Genomic DNA, 24515 nt, shown 5'->3' with positions numbered 1-24515 from the left:
GACATCCAATCATATGATTTTGTGCATTCCTACTGGAAAATTCCAATAGATGGAGCCCATTCTTTTTATTGAGGCTCATTCCCTCTTTCTGACTTCGCATATAAATGGCGCCAATGCTGCGTTTATGTTATATATCTATTTGTTTATATTATTGAAAAATATGTTAAGATTAATTTACATCATCCTTTTAATATTTTTTGCCAGCAACTTGTGCGAAGAACAATTTTGCCCGGCGGATAGTACTGATTCCTGTAAAACGAACGAGATTGATCACCAGAAATTATCATATACAAAAGGTATACATTGTATATTTACAATTTTTATGTATCAACAAAGTTGAACAAAAATTAACTGCAATAATTCCGCTATAATATAAGATAATATAAAATTCAGTGTGTATTGCTCTTTTTCTATTAGCAACAAATGAGGGATATCAAAAATATCTAACAGCAATTAAAGATGCAGAACGAGACTATAAAGAATGCAATAATACAAAGAACTCATGCTTTAGAGATGTCATCATACGAGACTTGAGCCCTTTTAAAAAGAAGGGCATAAGCGAAGAAATGATAGTTGCTTCAAGAAGCAGGTGTTTATAATATCTTGATTTATATTGATGAGATAAAGTATCTCTTCTGTCTCTTTTATTTATATTAAATTTTGTTGTAATTGCAGGGGTACACTTTATCAAATAATTGGAGGAAAATTGTATAGAGAAAAGGATTGTATGTTTCCAACCAGATGCACTGGAATAGAACATTTTCTATTAAAAGTAATTGATAATTTATCAGATATGGATTTAATAATAAATACTAGAGATTATCCCCAATCCAGTGAATATTATGGTAATGCAATGCCTATTTTTTCGTTTAGTAAGGTGAGAGGTTTTGTTATTTATTCTGAGATTCTTGTTTACAAATATATTTGTGCACTTAAGTTATATTTGTCTAATGTTATGAAAGTTGAGCAGCTTGCAAAATGTATTTATAGACATCGCAATATTATGATATTATGTATCCAGCATGGGCATTTTGGGAAGGTGGTCCTGCTATCTCATTGTATCCTCGTGGTCTTGGCAGATGGGATCAACATCGTAAACTCTTAAATAAGGCAAGTTCAGAGATTCCGTGGGAAAAAAAAGAAAATAAAGGATTCTTTCGTGGTTCTAGAACAAGTTCGGAACGTGATAACTTGATTTTATTAAGCCGTAATAAATCTCACTTGGTAGATGCTCAATATACTAAAAATCAGGCATGGAAGTCTAATGAGGTATAATAATATAATGTTATATATTTATGCATATTAGCAAAATATTTTATCATTATATAAACTTAACATTATTTTAGGACACTTTGTATGCAGCACCAGCATCAGAGGTGCCTTTGGAATCACATTGTGCATATAAATACTTGTTTAATTTTCGAGGTGTGGCAGCTTCGTTTAGACATAAACATCTGTTTTTATGCCGTTCGTTAGTTTTTCATGTGGGTGATGAATGGACTGAATTTTACTATTATGCCATGAAACCATGGATTCATTATATACCTGTTTCTAAAAATGCAGATCAAAAAGAATTAGAGTAAGATATTAAAATATTCAATTATATATGCCTATAGTCCTATCCTATTTTTATTAAATTATCAATGGCTAATATATTTTATTTTATTTTGTTGTGTTTTCAGAAATTTGATTGAATTTGCAAGGAATCATGATGATTTAGCGAAAAAGATTGCACATCGCGGTAGAGATTTTATATGGAATAATTTACGAATGTCGGACGTTATGTATTTTTGGAAACAGCTTCTTAAAAATTATGGTAAGCTCCTAACATACAAGCCAGTATTAAAGAAAAATCTCGTGCAAATAAAAAAGAAGTAATAAATGCACTTGTGAATATTTTGTAAAACCAATAATTCTTTTTTAATAAGTCAGCACATTATAAACAAAGAGTATAAATTTTTTAATGTTGAGTATAATATCTAATTAAAAATATGTATACAATAATTAAAATAAACATACATATTTATTAATGTTCTATTTGTATGATAATGAAAAATATAATACAATAGAAATTTTATTCAGGACACAACACAATGGGGTGGCAAGTTTCAATATGAATCATTAACACCCTGAAGTAGAATAATAATATTAAGAAAAACCTTGTATATAATTAAATTCATATAGATATCATATAGTTATTATTAAACAATATTAAAACAATACAATTTTTTTTTATCTCTTTTACAGAGATTCTTTTATTCAACAAATAAAACGATAAAAATTACAAGGTTTTTCTTGCTTTTTTACTCTGTTAATACGATATACTCAAGGCTAAGAGTAATTCTTAACAATTAAGTACTGGTCAAAATACTTACAATATTATTATTAAGACACTTTCAAATGTAAGAAAATATGTAATACAAGTATATTAACATCTGTTTTAAACATCTGTTAACACTGGTTATAGTTTTTGACATGTATCTTCTTTTGGACTATCTTTTTTTCTCTATTAGGGAAGAGAGAGATAACATTATATGTTTCGCAAAACATAGTTTAAAGTGTACTTTCGTTTTGTAAGATTGAGAATCTAACGCTTTATACATAAGAATTTTATATATATATATATATATATATATATATATATATATATATATATAAATTCTCACACACACAATACCATTAATGTCAGAGAAATCCATTTAACACAACTTGCATTAATTATTTATCATATCAGCTCTATAATACATACATACATATATATATAATTGCATATAAAATCATAAAACAAACAAGCTATTATTAGGAGAAACTATGATGGAAGCATTATATGAAAACAGGTGTTTTCTTCGAACTTACACAATGTTGCCTAATCAACATTGGTAATGTACAAGTAACCAGATGCTTGGTTCGAGGCAACATTTAAAAAAAAAGCTGCATTTGGACAGATCTGACATTTACATATCCTCTCTCTAATGTATAAATTACAAAAATATTTCTAAGGCACATAAGATAATTACCCTAGCATAATTGTAACATAATGTAGTTGACATGAGTACTATAGATATTCATATACGTATAAATGTGGATAGAGCATACAAATGATTAGATTTTGTATAAAATAGATTAGACATTGAAAAAATAATATGCATACAGAATACAACTGAGATGTGTTATACGCAGCTCAGAAAATATATTTTAGAATACAAATAAAAATAGAAAAATCTATAATACTCATACAACACTTTTTAATCAACAAACATTTTCGATAGTATTGTCAGTCAGGACTCTGATCATTATTTTTTATTATTAATTGTCATGCTCTCGTAATCCTTTATACATCATGTGATCTAATGGACCTGTCGAGTCCCAAGAAATCCGTAAACACTCAAAGTCTTTGCAAATGGTGGATACACGAATAAATAGGCAGTGTAGAATGTCCTGTGCTACACATTACTGCGTATTAAAACATTATTCGAAGATAGAATATATAATCTATATTTACGCGTATACATATTTTGCACTGGCAATTATAAGACGTATGCAAGTTAAAATACGCGCTATGTACAGCCGCGCGAATCATTTTCAATCAATGCGCATGCGCGGCCACGCGCGCGTGCAGTTTGATGGTTTAGCTGGCGATGACATTGCTCATAATTTTCTAGCTATCTACTTAATATCCTAATTATCGGGGAGAGGGGGGAGGGGAGCGCAAGTTTCTAAATCGCCGCGATTAATAACGATCGCGTCATTAGCACGACCGATATATTTTTCGGAGCAACATTCGTGTATCTTCGCTAAAAAAAAAAAAAATTAGAGACCCTATAACAATTATTATAGGGTCTCTACCTTTTATGTAGTCATGACGAACCTCGCGATGATTACCGTCGCGATGCCGAGCAGAAGTTGCGACGTCCTCTCCGATGAAGTCAACGAATTTTCACACGCCCCGGAGTCCGTATTATCCTGATTCGGCGACGTGACGAGTTCGTCGGTTCCTCCTGTCGAGTTCAAATTGGAATCGTAGTAGTTTCGCGCGTAGTGAACGCCGTGAACTGTCATTGGACGGCGCGCCGCATCGATCGTGCGCATGCGCGCATTTGAGAGCGCGAAACTGTGCGGATCAAACAGTGCCGCGCGTACAGTGACGATCGTTTGCTCTCGTTGCCGCTGCCAGTTGCCATTGTCATTTGGAACTATATATGTTTGATCTTTCTGCGCGTAAATAATCGAGATTTTGGCACGTGTACCGGTCGTGGGACGTGCCGCTTCGATTGCTCACTTTTTCCCGAATTCGGAATGTACATTGTTGTCGTCTGGAAAAGGCGATTGCTCCCGGTTAATGCGGGTGGTTGATCGTCTTGACTTGAGAGGTAAATCTCCTCCAAATTTTATAAACTATCATGTTGTTGTTATTTACATCAGTTTTAGTTTGGTATGAATTATCCTTATTTGATATTGTCAATGCACACAGAAAGTTAAACTTATATATCGGATAATAATTGGATATCCCAATGAACAGATAATATTTTTAAAAATGTTTTGAAAAATTTTTGAAAAACATTTTTAAAAACGTTAAAATAATGGGTTGAGTTTAGTTTTTTTTAATGATTAAAAGGAGACTTAACTCATTATTTTAATGTTTTTAAAAACGTTTTTAAAAACATTGTCTTGGTTATTGGGATATTAAAAGCAGATAAAAAAAATTCGACATTCGATGTAACTGTCAGATATTTTAAACTTAAATTTCTTATTATTGTAAGTATTGGTCGAATAAAAATACAATTATAAAATGTTTTAGATGTATAAAGTGTGTCAGAAGTATGTCGATTGAGATCATTGTTCAAAAAAAGTTATTTCATTGGAAGACTTGGTCAAATACGTGAGTATCAATATATGAATTGTTAACATTATATACAGACATTATATATCTCAAATAGCAAGCACATGTCATTTAAATGTCAAATAACGTCATTTGATGTCAAACGATATTATTTTGACATTAAATGATGTGCATTAGCTATTTGGGATACATGCATTCATCCATATATATACATATATATGTATATATGTATGTACATACACCAGCTGCATGAATTATTTCTTATATTATTTTTTTAGATTTTTTTACTTATCATGTATTTGGTCAAATAAAAATATTTATATTTAAATAAATCAAAATAAAAATGTGAATATAGTAATTAGGAATTTATATACAAAATAAAAATATGTATTAAATTTTGAAAAAAAAATATTTTATATAGCTTTTCTCAAAAATTTTTAAATAATAATCGATAATAAAATAGGAAATAATTGAAATAAGAAATACATTGGCAAAGAAAAGCATACAGAGTTGATTTAAATTATTATAACTATATCGTGCATTTTCCCTTTACATACCCGTTCAATGAATTGCAGGTTAAAAAGAAAAGGGGATGATTGTGCAACTCACGATGCATGCCGTGTTTCCAAAATATTAAATCTCAACAAACACGTCGAACATTCGACAAAATAACAAAAAGGTATGTATTTAAAAAAGTAAAATTATATAACGTGCGTGTACAAAAGGAATGTGTGCAGGTAAAATATGAAAAAAAAAATAAATAAATAAAATCAATAAAAATTTTTTATTTAGGTAACAGATAAAAATTAGAATTTGAGGGTAGAAACTTTCCGTAAGTGTCAGTATATTGTTGGATTAGGAGGACAAGTCGAAAACCTTTACGTTTTTATGCACTATTAAGTTCCAAACAACGCAACTGCCAGTGGCAATGATTACTCATGCACCATATCTTATTTCATATTTGTGTGCACGTGTATTTTTGTGTATATGAATTTTAAAATAAGTTGGTGCTGAGGCGGTGTAACTTTGATTAACTATTGTCTATATATGTGCTACATGTGTCGATCAAGTTGAGAGATGAGAGTGATGATGCAAAATAAAGGGAAAGGTTCATGCAGCACAAATGATATTTTTATAATATAATACTACTTCTCCTCTAATATAAAAAAAAATCACATGTAGAGGAAATAGAGACAGAGTATGTAAAGAGAAGAAAAAAGCATAGTACGCCGCAACCCCGCAATTGTAATGTGCTTAATTAAAGCCATCCGTGTAAATGAGACGAAAATGAAAAAAAAAAGAGAAAACGTGAAGAAAAAATCTTACTTATTTATTCTTATCTTGTCAAACTGGATGTGGCGACGATGACACAAGTCGAGTTTTCACGCGATTCACAGTGTTTACTTTTCGATGTTGATATTTTTTAAAATAAAACTTTGCTCTCATCCGTCGCCTGGCTAATAAATACTCTGGGCTTTGGCGTAATCATAATAATGTTGCGAGGTTATCAACAATGTGTGAAAATATTAGATTTGTGTCGGGTATATATAAAGAATTATTATAAGCAATAAAACATGATCTTAATAGATTCAAAACAGCGAATCTTTAATTTATGAAACCATAATAATGATGATGATATAATTTGATAATTAATGATTAAATGATTAATATATAATAGCGATAAAAATGGTTATAATGATGTTGGTAAGTGTTTTATATATATGTATAATAAACACAGCGTATGAATAATAAGCGATAAATAATCTCCATAAAACTAATTAATACTAATTAATACTATTTGTACTTTTCAGTTAGTTTTTTTACTCTGATATATTCTATTAATTATGTAAATAGCTATCACCATATATATATGAATTCTCAAAATAATGCTATGAATGTTTCTGTTGACCAATCGTGTATAAGCATTTTACTGTGTTTTTCAATGTTTTAAATAGTTTTGTAATTTTCGATGTATCCGAAATGTGTGCGTGTGTATATATTCCCTCTTGAATTATGATACGTTTGCTAATATTCGCGAAATACTTTTCACATCATGCAGCAATATTATCTGTTGCGTCACATCAGATTTTAGATCTGTGACTTGATAAAACACACGAGATATAAAAAAGCTACCATGAAATCATGAATTGTGATATTCGTAAAATATATTATTGGAGGATACACATGTTACGAAACATCTTTCAATTCCAATCTACCGGTTTGTTCTAACATTTTGTGTTATATGTATACATCTGAATTAACTATTGTGTTCAACTCACAGTCATTGAAGATTAAAATCTGATATTTTTTTTAGAAAAGTATTGCGTGCACGTGTCTCTTTTCGCATTTTAGCCCTAGTATCGTAATAGCCAGGTGCACGAGAAAATTTTTTTTTTTTAATATCGCGTTTCCTGCCTGCCTCTGTATTAGGGAAATTGTACTTTTAGTTTCGTTCACATTGATTATTTTCAACAAAGTAAAACGAGCGGAACAAACTACTAGGTATCCGCTGTCGCGAGATTCTCCCGGACATTAATTTAAAGGAAGTGCAATTCATGCATATTCGCGGAAATTTATTCATCTCCGTTATTCTTGGAATATTCTTATTACGTATTATTTTTTAACGACAGTTAATAATTACGCGTGTCGATGAAAGATAAAATTTGTAATATAATATAAGAAAAGAGACATAAAAATATTTATATTTTTTGAATTAGATTAGAAGAGATTTTCAATAAACAATATATTTATTTTTCAGATGAACGTTGTAGCGGATAATGGATATCTTCAAATTTCTTTTGAGGCTAGGCAGGATTTGAAAAATTTTATACCTGCGTCTAAGATGATGTCGCCAACGCTGTCAAGATTATCATAATCGCTGTACGTGTCACTGTCAGCCACGTCCAGATTGCTGGCAAATGCAAATGGCCAGTGATCATTACCTAGCGTCCCCCTGTTAGCGGACTTGCATCCAAACCACCAATACGCCGTTGCTCTTGGGAAGGCGGGATTAGCATCGTCCACCTGGTAAGTCAAAAATAATTATTTTTATCTTTATTCTATACAAACAATATATTGTGTAATTTTGAGCATATTATATGAAAGATATCGGACAAAAAGAAAGAAAGAGAAAAATGAAGAGAGAAAGAGAGAGCGCGTATTACTAAAATGCTATTGTCACGTTACTGTGTTCTAGATTGCATCAAATTTAATGCGACTTCTTTTAAAAGTGCTAGATATATGTATATTGCCATAAATAGTTGAAAATAATAGAAATTTAATTTAAAATTCTTGATTTTTTATATATACTTACCCTGAACGTTCGGTCGTTGAATCGATAGTAGGCGTTATCTTGGAAGAAATACGTGTAACCTTTGTAAGTTACTGCCGAGTTGATGTGATTCGGGATGCCTTGCCAGTTTTGAATAAGTTTAGGATAATTACTCCTCACTGGTGGCTTCGACGCCGGATCAAAGCGCCAAAATTTCGCACCCTTGTAGAAGTAAATCTTGCCATTTCCGGTCCACACGGTAGCCGCGTCGATGTGATCGGGAATACCGGTGAAACCGTCGCTAATTTCCTTTGGGTAATCACCATCCATAGTCGCGTTAATATACCTCCAGTATTGCGTACCCTGAAATGACAAATAGTTGTTTGGCGAATAAGTTAGAGTGAATAAAATTTTTAGTATGACACCCAAAAACATGTATAGATAATGATAAAAGTTCGTATATTTATTTTATCTTCTCCATAAACAGTTACCTTGAAGAAATATGTCTTGCCATTCCTGTATGTAAATGCAGCGTCTATGTTTGACGGAAGTTCTTTCCACGTGCTGTCAATACGTCTAGGATAACCACTAGCTACACCATTGTCTGTTAATTTCCAATAGTGTTTTCCTGGAATTTCCATGATATTAAGTAGTCATATTTATTTAATAAGATTCAAATGCTAGCAATCAAAAAATTCTAGCTCGTGTATACTTACCCTTGAACACAATTGTCTCGCCATCCTTAGTATTGAACATTGCATCGATTTTCGGATCCTTACATAATTCAGGATCTTCTTCGGAAGGTGGTGAAGGCCCGTGAGTTCCTCGTGGTATGTTCTTAGTTTTTTCCCCATATAAAGCCTGAAATTACCATATTTTTTTCGTACATCAGATATAGCTGATCTTAAATCGCTGTTTGAGATAGCCTTTCATCTCTTATGAAAGAATTATCTTTGGAAATACCTGAATAGCATCGGTATCGTCTTGATCTAAAACAAAATGGGGATCATAACCGCGGTAGAAGGGTGCCATCAGAGCGCTCTTGACATCGCTATGACTCAAACCGAGCGAATGCCCAAATTCGTGAGCCGCGACCTGGAAGAGATTAGTACCGCGATAGCTTCTGATGGTCCATCGTTCAGAATCGTCAAAATGAGCATCGCCACCGTATACAGGAAAATATGCGTGCGCCAAGGTACCACCAGGTCCATCGAAAGGATCACCATCTCCGTGCTCGCCTACCTCGAATCTGATCTCGATGTGAACCTAAATAAGATTCCCAGAGCTTAGAAAATATATCATTGTCATATCAGTGTCTCGATTGTGAATAGGAAATGTACACGAGTTAGATATTTCTATCGAAGTATTGTTGTGTCTTACGTTGTCGCGTCCTGTTTTGCGGGTGAACGTTAAGTCAGTTTCACCTGACCAAACGCCAAACGCTTTCGCGATCTCTTTATCCACTTCCTGTTTGTTCAGACCGGTCGGATACTTGCTGATCTTGTATGTTAGATTTTTTGTACGCCATCTGGAACCTGGACAAGAAGAGATGTAAATTTTACACGTACGTACGCGAGCGCAAGAGAGCACATTTGCTTTGTTTAAAACCATTGCGACTCTATTGTCGCGCGCATAGCTCAGGTGTTTCCCTCCCGGCTATTATAACGCATACATGCACATCCGTTACGCTGTCGCACCGCCTATTTACACGATTCGTAATTCTGCATCATAGGAATCGGTCGCGACATACGCGCGTGACACGTTCCTATTCTTTCACATATAAATTTGCGGAATCCGCAGCCACGCTTATTATTGTGTCATCGTGCATTTGTTGTTTATTACACGTAGAACTAAAAATCGCGGCTCGCGTGTTATATGCTCATCAACAAAGCTATCATTTATGCAACAACTGCGCTTATATATATACGAGCGACAATTATGATACCGTGCATCTCGTTTGTCAAAGTTACGCAACGATTCGTTCGTTCGTCGCTATGCAAAATTCGAAAGAATAAAATCAAAGACTAGAAGCATCGGGTTACCGCTAGGTGTTATAAATTTTGCGACAGACATTCCGTAGGATGCACGCATGGCCGAACTTAGCAGCAAGTTCACTGAAACATGAAGAGCACGTGCGCGCAGCTTAGGTTCAAAGTCACGGTTAGTCCGAAGCTGCACAATTACTCGCTTTGTAATTCTTTCATATAATGTATGAGTCTCACGCGTAAGAAGCCCCTCTTTGCGGAGCTCCTTTATTTTCGATTAGACTTGACTAAAGAAATTGAATCGTTTGCCCAAGTCGAGTGTTCTTCAGTGTTCTTTAGTGTCCTTCAGTGTCCTTCAGTGTCCTTCAGAGTTCTTTGCCTCAAAGATTTATTTTCACGTAAATATTTCCAAAAATTTATGCTAGGTGTATATTTTTTATTCGAATAAAAGATATTTACGAGATGTATATAAGATCATAGTTGATCGTCTTTTGCCATTAGGTAGCGAGATAGATATATACAATGGAATGCAACTCGGGCAAATTCATATGTGATTTTGGAATGCATCTAGAACATCTGACAAACTATTATCGCAATACGGATCCGCGTGACCCGTTTAGGGTGACTGACTCTACATCAACGACTCGTAATAGTAACGAGACAAAGCAGGAAGTCGGAATGCGCGATTCAGTCAAACGTATATTCGTAAAATGGACACAAAATCCGTGCCATATAATGCGTGAGAAATATAATCTTTATATTTAATAAGATATAACATGCTGATTATTTTTCCTGATAATTTCGTGACAGCTGAATTATTAATATAATTAATTCTGAATTATGGACAATTTTTCACTGACAGATTTCTATAGCGAATGTTCGTCGATTAGATAATCGATTGCAATCGATCAAATGTAAAGTTATGTCATATCCTGCGGTTACGTCTGCGCAATCTGGATTTCATTAAACTTTCTTAAATTTGTCAATTATCGTGACAAATTATTCGATTCCGTGACAAAACGTGACGTAATCGTTGCTGAGTCTTAAATTAAACTTTGTACGTCAATTATTCCATTTACCTTGAAGAGCGTATCTCTTCGACCTTCCGTCAGTAGCTGGTCCAACCTTGTCTTTAACACCGCATCTTGGTGTAGCCATAAGTTTAGCAGTCTCATCATTTATTTCGCCTGGAACAAAAAGTGCACGTGAAAATTGGATATAAGCATTATTAATTATTTTTAATCGCATATAGTGTTACAATTAATAATAGTTTTACTCCCATTATTTCCTCTATCATCTAGTGTTACTCTTAATAAAAATTTTACTCCCATTATTTCCTATCATCTTTGAGTAATTGCGTGATAAAAATAGTTAACAGGTCGGACCCGCCGGTATATTGATTTTTCTGAAATATCGCTTGTCGGCGTACATATATTTTCGTGTACTAGTTTTCATCTCTTATGCGTAGGTAGGCATACAGGTGTGTGTGTGTGTGTGTGTGTGTGTGTGTGTGTGTGTGTGTGTGTATGTGTATGGATATATTGTCGCGCACCCCGTGCACGTACTAAATTTTCATGCATAATATGCATAGTAATACGAGAGTTAACTCTCGTGCATACACCACTAGTTTCGCAGCGGTCACGCGACTCGATATTTACAGATTCATCGCTGCCGCAAAGATTCGGAGCGCGATACGCGGCAGAGATTACATTTTTTTCCGGACTACAATCCTGCAAGAAATGTGTTTCATCTCACGAAGTAGCCTCGGACCTTCCTTTAGGCGTTGTCGTTTCTTATATTTTTCCACAATTTTTTTAAATTCACTCTTATCTTTTCTCTCCTCCCCCTCCCGCCAGCCTCCCACCCCTTCCTCCTCCCGTCATGAGAAAAATCTTAGTGCAAAGAATACATAAATAAATCATGATGATGGTCTTCAGAAATAATATCGAAATGAAAACCCAAAATCATTAATGCAAAGACGTGTTTTTATTTCGCGTTTTTTCCTCTTCCTCCTTTTTTTTTTTACGAGTTATATCTTTTCGTATAACTATGGATGCGTCAACAATGCGTACGATTATGGCCGATGGCCTACAATTCTACAGTTAGATCATTCTTCCGTTCACCTTCGGTTTTTATTGGACACCGTTGCTTGTTCTAGCCTGCCACGGACTCTCGTATACTATCATTAATGTCCGGTGAAACTTGTGCGAAATCTCTCGTGGAATAATTTTTTCCATCTTTCATTTTTTGGGGGTATTTTTTCTCATACGTTTTCTCTTAAGCCACTGACAGTTTGATGAAGCGTAATAAAATGCATTTCTCAATAAACTTGAAATCATCGAGAAAACTTGATATTATGACAATATTCAATCGCAATTGTGCAGCTCTTTGTTTTTGTTTTAGGATCTCTTGCGTACTTCTCTAATCGATATTTCATAATAAGTTTTTCTACAATGACTTTTCGCGACTGAAAGAGAGAGAGAGAGAGAGGAAGAGGAAAAGACGGGGCTGCTGCGTGTAATGAGTCACTGCTGAAACGCCAGATCGAGTTCGGTCACATTTCATTGAATTCTGAATCATCGTCTGTAACACTGACTGTAGGGAACCACCTACCGTTATCATTCCTCAAGCAACTTGACATATTGCGCGCGTGATTATATTTCTAGAATTTCACGCGTTTTGCTACTCTTGCTTCTTTTCTTTTTGAGTCATATGGCGACGTATACTGGCGACATTGAGTGAACGCATCCTTTGTAATTTTCTGCGTGACTCACCAATGAGGATGCATTCATCAACCGACCCGGTAATAAATTCTAAATTACATCTCCCCTCTGTATGTGTATAATTTTTAAAGATTTAATTTAAGCGTAAATAATATTTAACATACCCGTTATGTTAAGGCCGGCGAAAGCTTGAAATTCTTCTATCGCTGCTTTCAGCTTCTCTTCGCTTAAGAAGGCACCAATCTCCGGATTTATTGGCGGCAAATATCCGTACTGCGCCAGATAATTCTGCAACAATATAAGAAAAGTATTTTTTCAAATACACCTCTGGATACGGACGTTAATGTCATTTACGCTGAAACATGAGAAGATTGCTTTCTTAATATATCTATCGTATATATCTCGTCGGATATCTTTTATTTGTATCCACTCAAGGCGATATATTATCACATCGTGAAATCACAGGCAGAAAAATTCCATCACTTTGCAAAGAATCGGCCTTTAAACTCTGTGTCACAATGTAACCTTGGCGCTTTACGAGCTTCGAAAGTGAAGCAACTAATAAAGATATCTGTCTTTTATCCACGTGTAAATTTGCCCAAGTCCTCGGCCGTTTGTCAATCTTGGTTTCATCGATCGTGTAATTATATTAATTGCGCGATTGCAAAGGCGGATAGTTTTCACCAATACATGTAATACATTTCTACTCTACTATCCTAAAATATATACATCTACCGAGATCCGATGTTACACAAGACGTGTGTCGTAAGACTGATATACGCGCGAATCACAGAAGATTGCCATTAGAGCCAATTCATATGGCATTATACTTCAAGTACAGAGATTAGCTCCTTAAGAGTGACTCATCCCTTATATCGAACACGAAAAGTACCGTCTACCTAACTTGCGCGTTCTAGATTCGCATAAAATGGAAGTCTTGACAATCAGTCGTTTCTTATCACTGCGTGCAAAATCAGCCAATCGATCTGCTATCGCGTGTATTCTTTCGGAGCTAACTCTGTATTGATCTTCTTTTCGCAAAGGGTGGCCACATATGTATACATATAAATATAATAGAATTGCACGATACATTTAAAATATTTAATGTAAAAAATATAACTTGATAATAAATTGGAGCAGTTAAATTCACATTAAAGCAAGAGGAACGATGGATTATTAGGGATGTTTTATTAAAACTCTTGAAACCTATTTCTATTTAGATTTCTTTAGATCCCGAGAGGCCGACAAAATTACCTGTAAATCACTGTTGTAGATGAAAGAGTCTGGCGTAAGTCACGCGAGAATTATCAAAGTATACCGTGTGTCTAGACTGTAGATTGGGCAAGCAGGAGGAGACTCACTTAACCATTTTACCGTTATTTAATCGCACGGTCTGATTAATATTCCATTGATTGAATCATACAACGAATACCAATATATGTAAATTTGTTGGTAAAGAAAGATGAGAGATTTGAGCCTTTTAATTTTACATTATATTATATTCATGTCGCATATTATTTGTCTGAGAATTAAATTTACTTTTTTAAAAAAAAAAAAAAAAACTGAGAAAAGCTTTTAAGATGAATTTAACTTCACTTTAATACAAAATAATTAATTTAATATGAAATACTTAATTTAATATGGAATAATTAATTTAATATGAAATAATTAATTTAACACGAAATTTTAATATGCATGTGACAATTATGTAGATATACTAACAATAAGATAAAAAGAGCGGACTTTGTTATTCGCGTGAAATAAATATATAAAGGAAAATGAGTGTAACTGCAAAGTTATGGAGTGAGTCATTATATTGTCTGCACAGAAAAGCATATAAAAAGTATATTCATTCTGATATTTTTGCAATAGTAATTTGCACATCTTTGTCACTCCAAGCAGCAAAGTTTCCGAGTGCAACCTTTGAATCACTGATTCTTACATTTTAAAATAGAGATTTTATTCTTTCAAACTTTTTTCCCAATTAATTCCGTAATTATCATTTTTATTATGTTACAAATATAAATGAAAAGGAATCAACGTCAGTTCTTTTTTCCTTAAAAAATCTTGTTACTAAATTTTTTCACTAAAATATTTAATCGAGAGTAATTTTGTCTTAATAACGAGAGAATTATTTTTTCAAACTTTTTTCCCAATTCCGTAATTATCGTTTTCATTATGTTATAAATATAAATATAAATGAAAAGGGATTAAGTTTTTTTTTTTTCTTTAAAAAATGTTTCTAAATCTTTTTACTAAAATATTTAATCGAGAGTAATTTTGTCTTAATAACGAGATCTCATATCTCGTTGATAAAGATACTTCAGTATGGATGAGAAGTAAATCTTTATTACGCTCAATGTTTACTCTTAATTTCTGACAGGCATGTTTTACTCCGGCCGGATGAATGGAGTGACTCAATGATCTCACGATTGACAAATTTTATGATCTACTCCAGACGAGTAAGCTTCCGCGGAGGCTGAGATTTTTATGAATGAACGTAAGTAAAGTGTGCACACATACACGAACTCTTTTACGCATGTGTCATGCGTGAATGGACTGCTTCCTTTCTCGCTATTGCTCTCTTTCTCTCTGTCCCTCGCTCTCTATGCTAATGTGCATGTATATGTGTAAAGTATACGATACACTACGACGCGATTGAATCACCCAAGTGCTTTTCCGCGAATCCGATCGTGACTTGGTTCATGTGTCAGTGTGCTAATTGACGCCGATTGAGGTGCCGCTGAAATACAAGGTCTTCCCGATAGATGCTGATTGATCTCGCGAGCGATTGTCTTCGATTAATTACGAGTTGGGAAATACATCGGGATGATTAGCACGTATTTGCTTTAGCCGCACACTTCGGTGCACGTATAAGCATCATAAAATACATTATATTCCCGAATATTTAAATTAGTAATTAAATTTCCAATAGCGATTAGCTAACTAAAAATAACAGAAAAATAACGCATAATTATTTAGACCTCGAATACAGATGGCACGCATGCACTATGGCTAGCCGGACATTCTTTATATAATGTATATACATGTAGTCACGTGGAAAGGTGCACAATATATATTTGTAGAAGCCTCCATTGCAATTATTTTATATGAAATATCGTGTCAGAATACTTTGTCTAGTACGTATAATTGTAAATCTTTATAACAGGTGTCATTACGAAAAGCGAGTCGCATTTAAATGCACAATCATATGTATTACAATATTTATTATTGTCATTATTATTATTATTATTACTTTGTTATTTATTTTGGATATTACAACATTTTTCAACGACATTTTATTTTAAGCTTTTCCTCTCTCTTATTTTTGCTATCGATAAATATGCGAGTTTTTTTTTTCGCGATAAAAAATATCCCTGAAGATTAATTATAGAACAGGAATTGAGTATATGATTAGATCATTCCTTTAAATTATATCATAGCAGTTTTCTGTAAGATTAAATATACCCATCGTTTAATTACGTCATGAATAAGGTATGGATTTTTTTTTTTTTTTTTTAATATTGTCGCATTAATATCCAGCATGATAGGCAAATTCCATACGAATTTCTGGTAGAAATTCTACACAAGCTTGTAATTTGTGTATGTCATTGTCGCTGTAATTGTGCAGCAGGAATCGCGTTAAGCACGAAACTTTTTACGTCCGGGTTACCTTGAATCCGTTGTTCAAGATATGACGTAGATATCCAGGCAGATAATATTCTTTTGAAAGTACAGTTTACATCAAGTGGCATCTGTGCTATTAGTTGTATCATATGCAGATTCAAAAATCACGTTGACGATTTTTATTGAAAACAATCGTGTATGTGTGTAATTGAATAATTGAATACATGAAAAAATTTTTTTTTTTTTGTATTCTTCCTCGTTTATAATTTTTTTTTGTACTTTTCATATACAAAAAAAAAATTATCAAATGCAAAAAAAATTTTTTTTTTCTTGTTTATCATTCTCTTTTGTGTATTTATCCTCGTTTTGTATTTTTCCTCGTCTATAATTCATATTAATATTTTTAAAAAATATTGTCATACGATGTCTCCTAAGTTTATAAGCGAAACATAATGTTCCCATGACCTGAATCGTTGAGATTTTGCGGATACTTGCAGACGAGTATCATGATGACTATCTTTTGCCGCAGTTTATTTAATCTCCACGCGGTATCTTTCCAACAGCACTGTAGAATCAAATCGTTTACATAAAAATAGGCTGTTTTTATGGATTTCTTGTAATATAAATTGTTTACCTTTGAGATATTAAAATTAATGTTGATCATTAAAAATCGTGTTTAATAACTTCATTATTCCTTCATTACATATATTGTCAAAGTAGTGTCTGGGTCGACATGCACGATTAGTAGATAGCAGGATGCCGCAAAGGCCAAAGTAGTCTATGCTAATGGAAACTCGGGTAACTTTATATCATTGAAACTAGTCATGTCATGTCAACCGAAATCACGTTCGCGATATTAGCCATGTCTTAAAATTTAATTAAACTTAATTATGATAATTAAACCGAACACTAACGGCTGTTTCCTTATAATTATTGTCTATAATGTCGACTATAAAGCATCGTGTAAAATAGCGTAGCTACTAATTTTATCTTACTAATTTATTATAAACCAAAGGCTATATTTTTGAGCTGTGTATGTCTTCGCGTTTATGTACACGCGACAATCTTTTATCTGATTGCGTTATCAATGATAACGTCTAGTTTCCGTCCGTACGAGTCCGCCTTTTCTCATCAAAACATTTAACTTGTAATACAAACTGCACACAATTCAAACAAATTGTAAAAAATTCTTACGACTCAATAATCTCGTAATCAAATTTATTCATAAAGTATTTGTTTTTTATATTCTAATTATATTTATTTATTTATCTTTACGTGTACACCCCAATTTTTTAAATAAATTCTATTTTTTTACATAAATATTTTGTATAAAATAGATCTCTAGAACTATTTGTGTGTCGGCAATACAGATAAACCGTCTGTAATGTATTGTAAAAGCACGAGTCTTTGGCAGATAAAAAGATAATCAACGAATTTATGGGGTTGACTTAACATAGATATAATTTTGCAATGCAAGAAAAAATAAAATGAAATGTGAAATAATTAATGCAAAATTATTGCATTTTAACGCGCCAATAGGATATCGCATGGAAATGACAACTTTGAAAAAAAAAAAAATCCATTTGGCTCCCATTGACCTTCTGCAAGTCTCCTATCTTTCCGAAGTTCTTATACTTTTGCAAGTATCTTGCAAAAAGTTCATACATAATTAAATATAATTATATATATTTATATTTAAATGGATTTTTTTTCCTCGCACGTCGATGTATGTTTATGCAGCAGCTATTTTTATAATTTCTACTCTTACGATTACAAAATAAGAATGTCGAGAAAATACCTGTATAAATGATTAACGATAATTGATTACGATGGGGTAGATTGATAAAAGCCAATTGGGACTTATTGTAGCTTGTACAATTTGTTTTGATCTTTGAATTGTAAATTTTGCGGTGATTTTTACAAAAACAAATATATCAATTTTGAGAGAATATATGATTGTGGAAAAGAAGTAATTTCCTTTGACATGCCAAGTGCCGTTCGATTGTAAAATTTTACAAGCTGTCGGTCGTAAAATAAAAGGAAGGAGTGCATAAGCGTCAAGAGAGCAGCACACCGGCCTTGGAGAGGTCTTTGTCGACGCAAACGTCATTAATATTCTACGCCTTCGCATCTTCTTCTAGACGTTGTATGAATATAAAGGATAATTCCGAGCATCTGCATACTCACACACTTCTGCTTTATACAATATACAATAATACGTTCTCATGCGTATAATTTCTCTTCTTTCGCGGTAATCTTTATGCTTATAACGAGACGGCGTAAATATCAAATTTTCAACAACAAAGTGAATAATGGTTTAAATAAGAGACGGATCTACCTAAAATAATTGTTCGTGTTATTTTCGCGAAATTAAAAAAAAAAAAAAAGAAAAAAACCTTATTTTTAGAGTAAATATTTCAAACGCTAAATAATAATAAATAAACATAGCATTCATCGATGTTTTCCTTATCTTATGATAATTACTTATCATAATTATATGTATTCCAATTTACAATGTTGCAAAACATGTTGCATGAACAAGACTGACTGGTTCGATTTATGCAATCTCAGAATATTAGCTTTATATCACATAATATTATTATGATTGTTTTTTTTTTTTCATTATTCTTATAATTTGATCGAGGATTGAATCGAATAACATCAATGTCGAAAATTTATTTACATGATATTCAAGTCGAACAAAAAATATTTCTACTATAATTAAATTGCGAGACTGGCAAATGACAAAAGCGAGTGATCCATAGAAAAAAAAAAAATCTTGAAAGGTCGCTGATTCAACAAGCACGCGCGCGGAAGTAAGATAATTCGGTTCATAAGTAAGGCGATTCAAGTCTAATGCATCACATGAGTCATCGAAGTGCAAACGAATATGATAGCGAACTTTTTTCTGTTTTTCGTCGATAAGACGCATGTACGTCAGAGAGTTTCAAGTTTCAACGTCGTCGTGTTCCAATGCTAATCGATGCTAATGAAATAAAAACCGATGAGCTTGTTAATTTTATAATGGCGTTTTTTTTTTAAAAGACTCGGAAGAACGCGACACCGAGATGCGCTCGCTACAACATCAACAGAACGTTTAAAAGGCGGATGTTTAAGCGAATTAAGACTCAAGACTAACAGTTAAGTACGGTACAGTTTGTAGCCGGAACAATCTTTTACAGTAACTACTGACTAGCGTGTATTATATAACGCACGTTACGACGCGCACGTGCAGATTCCACGTGTCGGAAAATGCATAAATCGCGGAGACATATTCGCGGAAGTAGAAATATAGCGGCTTCATCGAGAAATGAGACAGTCACTTGGTCACGTGAACCATTGTGCGCGCACAATAATTTGACTTACGAGCGATATAACGCGTGATCTTGCCTGTATATAATTTGCATAAAAATAATAAACACGAGTGAAATTTAATTCCATCGAGCACGATAATTTTTTTATCCACGTATATGATTAATTTGAGAATATCACCATCTGAATTATCATCTTAATTATAAGAGAGGTGTTTGAAGTATCATTATTATCTATGACAATAATGAATGCATTGGTGGGGTGGCGTGTCTTATCAACAGGTATTTGTCTCCGCGAGCTTGTCATGCGTATATCATAACTTTTTGTCCTCTATTTTTTGTCCACGCACACGACAAATCATTCGTGCTGGAAAACAAATAAGTGTACTCGTGGACTTGAGTAAGAGCCACGTCTTAGCTTTGTTCTGTACATTGAAAGCTATCGAAGAAACACATGTTGACACGTTCTGACTTTGAAGAACACATAATTTTCGTACGTCCATCTGTAAGGGCTGCATAGTAGGCGTGGCAAGAGGCGACGCGGTAACCAATCAATTTTTCGTAATGCATTGACGCGTCTTGTGTGGCCAATCAATTTTTCGTAGCGCGTTGACGTGTGCAGGAGCCCTAAGTTTCGATCAAAAGTGTTATCAGTTACTATTTGCTGGATTTCGTATGCATAGGATGCTTTTGATTAATGACAATCTTTTCGCTATTTACATGTACGCTTATTGAATGACGGAAGATTTCTGGTAATATTCAGCGACAATAAAACCGCAAATGCGAATCGATTCTTCCGCTAGATTCTCTCTTTACGATCGACACGCGATTGGAAGGAAAAAAATGCCAAGCAGAATTTGCTACTGGCTTAAATATAAGAAAAAAAAAGGAACGAACGATTGCTGGATCGAGTGACGATGAGAATATCTATGATTGGATCATTAATATTCCGATGACGATCGATCCGTGTCCGGACTATGGATCCGCGATGACGAAGGCCAACATACGAGATCTCCGCGGTACGGTTCCGCGTTGAGCCACATACATTATGTACAATTTCCTAGTATAATCTACGAGAGAACGAGAGGAAGATACCGCTCACAGTTCGATGACTTGACATCTTTGCGAGGCGAGATAATTGGAGCATCAGATTATCAACACCAACAATTATTCCATACTTATTCCTTTATTCCCTTTATAATTCGAAATGTCTCAAGCAACAAAACCTTTGTTCCGTGTGTCTAATCTTATTTACTGCATCATGATTTTTAGAGATACGTGTGTGTCTAGTCTAGCGAGATATGTTTTTTTCTTACCAATGTAAATATGCATACCTGCCCAAGTAATAATTACTGTTTGACGTTGCAAAGGACTTCTTTTTACAATTATCGTATAAACAATCATAATTACGTACGTTGACTTGTAGCATAATAGTGATTTATTAAATATTGTTATTTTTTGTGTATAAAAATTGACACACTCTCTCTCTCTCTCTTTTTCTTTCTTTTTTCTCTCGATTACATATACATTAGACGAGCATTCTATTTGATTCCTAGATCAATGAAGATGAATCTAGAAATTTAATAGAATTCTTATGTCAAATTTCAAATAACAATTATATTTTTTAAAATCGATCATCCGTCAACGAAAGAAATAAACGTCGTCATCTCTGTATATTCAAAAACATCAGATAACATCAGAGTTAATTTTCGATTGTACGCATTTATCTAAACCGATAAATACTTTATTATCAAGCCAAATATGTGATTAAAGTGTTGCAACGCAAAGCTTATAAAAAGAATGCGTTCAAATCTCGTGCAATTATAAACACGAGAAACAAGAATCACTCTCTCTCTCTCTCTCTCTCTCTTTCTCTCTCCTTCTCTCATGTAGTAATCGTGATAAATCTTCAGATATAATTTCTTATTAGTCACACTATCATAATATCAAAACGACATTATACGCATCCAAGAAATGCCCCGATATATCTAATATATGATCAACGTTGGAGATAAACATTTTACTCAGAATGTTATCCGCTTTATAGTTTAAGGAATAACGCGTATCCAACGCAAAAATATACGCGCAATGTTGCGATCTTGCATTACTCATGTGTGACGCATCCCGTGAGGATTGCATAGCTCCAGACCGTTTCTTTCTTTCTTCCGAACGTCAGCGTGCGACAAAAACCCTCTCCACAAGTTCCTCGCCTAGTCTACATAACTTGTTGCATGCTCTATATACTAGGATGAATCAAAAAGGGGTTCCCTGTGTAGAGTGAGGTCTGGTATTATTATGAAGAGGATTCACAAGAAAGAGGCTTGGACTTCTCTAGAGAGATTTCTCTTCCTTCGAATTGCCTCCTTGAGGAATGATGTTATCAATATAGAATGCTGTTTAAGAATAATTTACTCATCAGGAGCTGGATTCTTCTCGATCTTCTTCTTCTTCTTCTTCTCGAGAGAGAGAGAGAGAGAGAGAACCTTCAAACTCGTGGCAAGGTGGGACAAGTTTATGAAACTTCTCGAAGACTATATCGAAAAGTAATCATTAGTTTTTATTGTAACACGATAAGTCCAATTTGTGTGTAAGTGGTGAAGAAACTTTACTTTTTGATCCATCCTAGGATCCTATATTCCGGAACGGAATCAATTTAATTTCCAAAACGTATCACTTTGCAGATTAGAAAATAAATGTCTATACTTACCGCAGCAGTGGTATCGCTGATGGCATCGATTGGCGCCGCTCCCGTACTCGTGTACAAAGCGAGGAACGCTATCGCTGTCAGGTAGCCATCGATGCTTGACAGCTGAGAAACAATCTTGCTCCATCTCGTCATATTTTCGACTACGTTGCTTTCGATCCAACGTCAAATTTTGTCCCGCTAATAAATGTATCACCGTGATTGTTTTCCCTTGTACGTGTCACAGTGTTGATCCCCGTCGCTCTCTCCTTTACATCCCCCTTTCTCCGGAAACACTCCGAATACACACGTGCTTTCCGGAAACACCCTTGTACCTTGAGAATCGCAAAGTGCGGGATGTCAGATTGAACTCATTCTAAATCAATCGATTTCAACTATTCTCTCGCTGAAGGTAACTTGCTGTTGCGTACGCGGACTTTAAGGGGGTTGTTGATTTTACCAATTCTATTCGCGAAGCGAAAACATCTGTTTTCAATGTGGTTCTGACAGCCTGCCGGCAACTGTACCTGGCTGGCAGAGTGCTTTGAAACGTGGTTGCCACAACACTATCGATCTCGTAGAGTTTCCCTCGCTGGTGGTTCGCCACCGGTGGCTCTTCCGTTCTGTCGCTCCGACTCTTCGGCTTGTACGCGTGTATATATATATATGTCGCATGAACCTCGCTCGATTTTCATCGACAAAGATCTTTCTTTGATGATCTGCTGGTGAATTCGATGAAACGATCGTGGAACGACAAAGAAAAAAAGAAAAAGGAAAATAAAAAAGAGAGAAAAGGAAAGTGACAATAAGTAAGGATAGATCACTGTGTGCGCGATAAGTATTCGCGTCAAGGGAAAGAAGAACCGAAGCGCGCGGATATGCGGAGCTGGTACCGAAGCCCACCGCCACTCTGATTCATAATCTGTCTGCCACTGACTTTTATTGAGATCTCCCACCATAGCCGCGCGACAACCGCGGCTGCCAATCGTGCACCACGGCGCTCCTACACGTGCATACTCATGTGTAACGATGCTGCGTTCGTGCGTAATAGTTAGTCCAATCAGAATTGTAAGGAATTTTCGAAATAGAATATAAGCTTTATTCCTAATTTCTCTGAGAGATTAATCTAAGAATTCTTCATTAACGGAATATTCTAATCTAGAATTAAAAAAAAAAAAATTTCAAAAATAAAAATACGTAAAAATACGTAAAAATAAAATAAATTTTATTTTTACGTATTTAAAAAGAAAACAAATTTTATTTTTAAAATAATACAAATTTTATTTAAAAATAAAATAAATTTTATTTAAAAATAGAATTTGTAAATTAATTATATTTATATAGTATATTATTAAATAATTTTTAAATTTTATTTTTAAATAAAATTTAATTACACGTTAATCACACACGCCGATAGATCCAAAGAAAATTTCAAATGAAAATTGAAATACAATTAAATAAGATATCATTTATAAGCACGCTTGCTAAGAAAACAGAGCACACAATCGCAAGAAAATGAAACTATGTTGAAACAATTGCATGGATACTGCATTCTCAATTTTGTGCAAGGATTGTAAATTCAACTGATTAAGATCTGTCATGAGATAATCTGTGTTTGAGATGCATATACGCAAAACAACAACGAGAACATCGATTTGTTGTGGCTATTTTTTTTTCGCCTTAGAGAATTCCATTTAACTTATCATTTTATTTGACATAGTTTCCTATGTCAAATATTTTTATATTCTCTCCGTTTGAATCGAGATGAACTTATGAAGAAATTCCTTTGTTCATATTTATCACATATATCTTTCGATTTGATAGTTTGTTCTTAATTTTTGTATAGCTGTTTGAATGACAAATATCAAGTTCGATGAGCTTTGATAATCGATAAGACATTCTACGCAGTCTATTATTTCTTAGACGAAGAAAACTTTTGTTCGAGAAGTTGCGTGGACAACTTTATGACTCATCCGGGTTTTAAGCTACTCTTTCCGTTCCCGAGAATTCTTTTAGCAATACCGACGACCGCAGACTGGATCCCAAACCGGGATCGGTGCATGAATTTCGTATGT

General features: G+C 34.0%; 2 protein-coding genes across 11 annotated transcripts; one reads left to right on the top strand and one right to left on the bottom strand.

The window, feature by feature from the left end:
* Window positions 1-88: 88 nt before the first annotated feature.
* Window positions 89-7747, top strand: LOC126857141 (O-glucosyltransferase rumi homolog). 6 transcript variants are annotated; one of them, XR_007688448.1, is made up of 9 exons: window positions 89-296; window positions 418-589; window positions 676-877; window positions 991-1269; window positions 1347-1579; window positions 1683-1816; window positions 4799-4879; window positions 5416-5519; window positions 7599-7747. XR_007688448.1 is itself a non-coding variant. In XM_050606309.1 (7 exons), the coding sequence occupies exons 1-7, from the start codon at window positions 125-127 to the stop codon at window positions 7616-7618; spliced, it is 1212 nt and encodes a 403-aa protein (XP_050462266.1). In that variant the 5' UTR covers window positions 89-124; the 3' UTR covers window positions 7619-7659. The 6 variants fall into 6 exon arrangements, 4 of the variants coding, with proteins under 4 accessions (XP_050462266.1, XP_050462269.1, XP_050462265.1 ...); XR_007688449.1 differs by lacking the exon at window positions 7599-7747 and adding an exon at window positions 5633-6544; XM_050606309.1 differs by lacking the exons at window positions 4799-4879; window positions 5416-5519 and having other exon boundaries at window positions 7599-7659.
* Window positions 2226-23371, bottom strand: LOC126857133 (matrix metalloproteinase-14). Of its 5 annotated transcripts, none has more exons than XM_050606285.1 (10): window positions 22465-23371; window positions 12984-13107; window positions 11176-11283; window positions 9492-9646; window positions 9075-9377; window positions 8828-8972; window positions 8603-8739; window positions 8154-8474; window positions 7672-7864; window positions 2226-3998 (listed from the first exon to the last, which is right to left on the bottom strand). In XM_050606285.1, exons 1-10 carry the CDS (start codon window positions 22594-22596, stop codon window positions 3850-3852), a joined length of 1767 nt encoding a protein of 588 aa, XP_050462242.1. In that variant the 5' UTR covers window positions 22597-23371; the 3' UTR covers window positions 2226-3849. The 5 variants fall into 5 exon arrangements, with proteins under 5 accessions (XP_050462242.1, XP_050462245.1, XP_050462244.1 ...); XM_050606288.1 differs by having other exon boundaries at window positions 7783-7864; XM_050606287.1 differs by having other exon boundaries at window positions 3859-4313.
* Between the last annotated feature and the right edge of the window lie 1144 nt (window positions 23372-24515).

Source organism: Cataglyphis hispanica, chromosome 20 (assembly GCF_021464435.1).
Source record: "Cataglyphis hispanica isolate Lineage 1 chromosome 20, ULB_Chis1_1.0, whole genome shotgun sequence".
Classification (NCBI taxonomy): Eukaryota; Metazoa; Arthropoda; class Insecta; order Hymenoptera; family Formicidae; genus Cataglyphis; species Cataglyphis hispanica.
The sequence above is the reverse complement of the archived record's forward strand: the minus strand, read 5'-3'. Positions and strand labels throughout refer to the sequence as shown.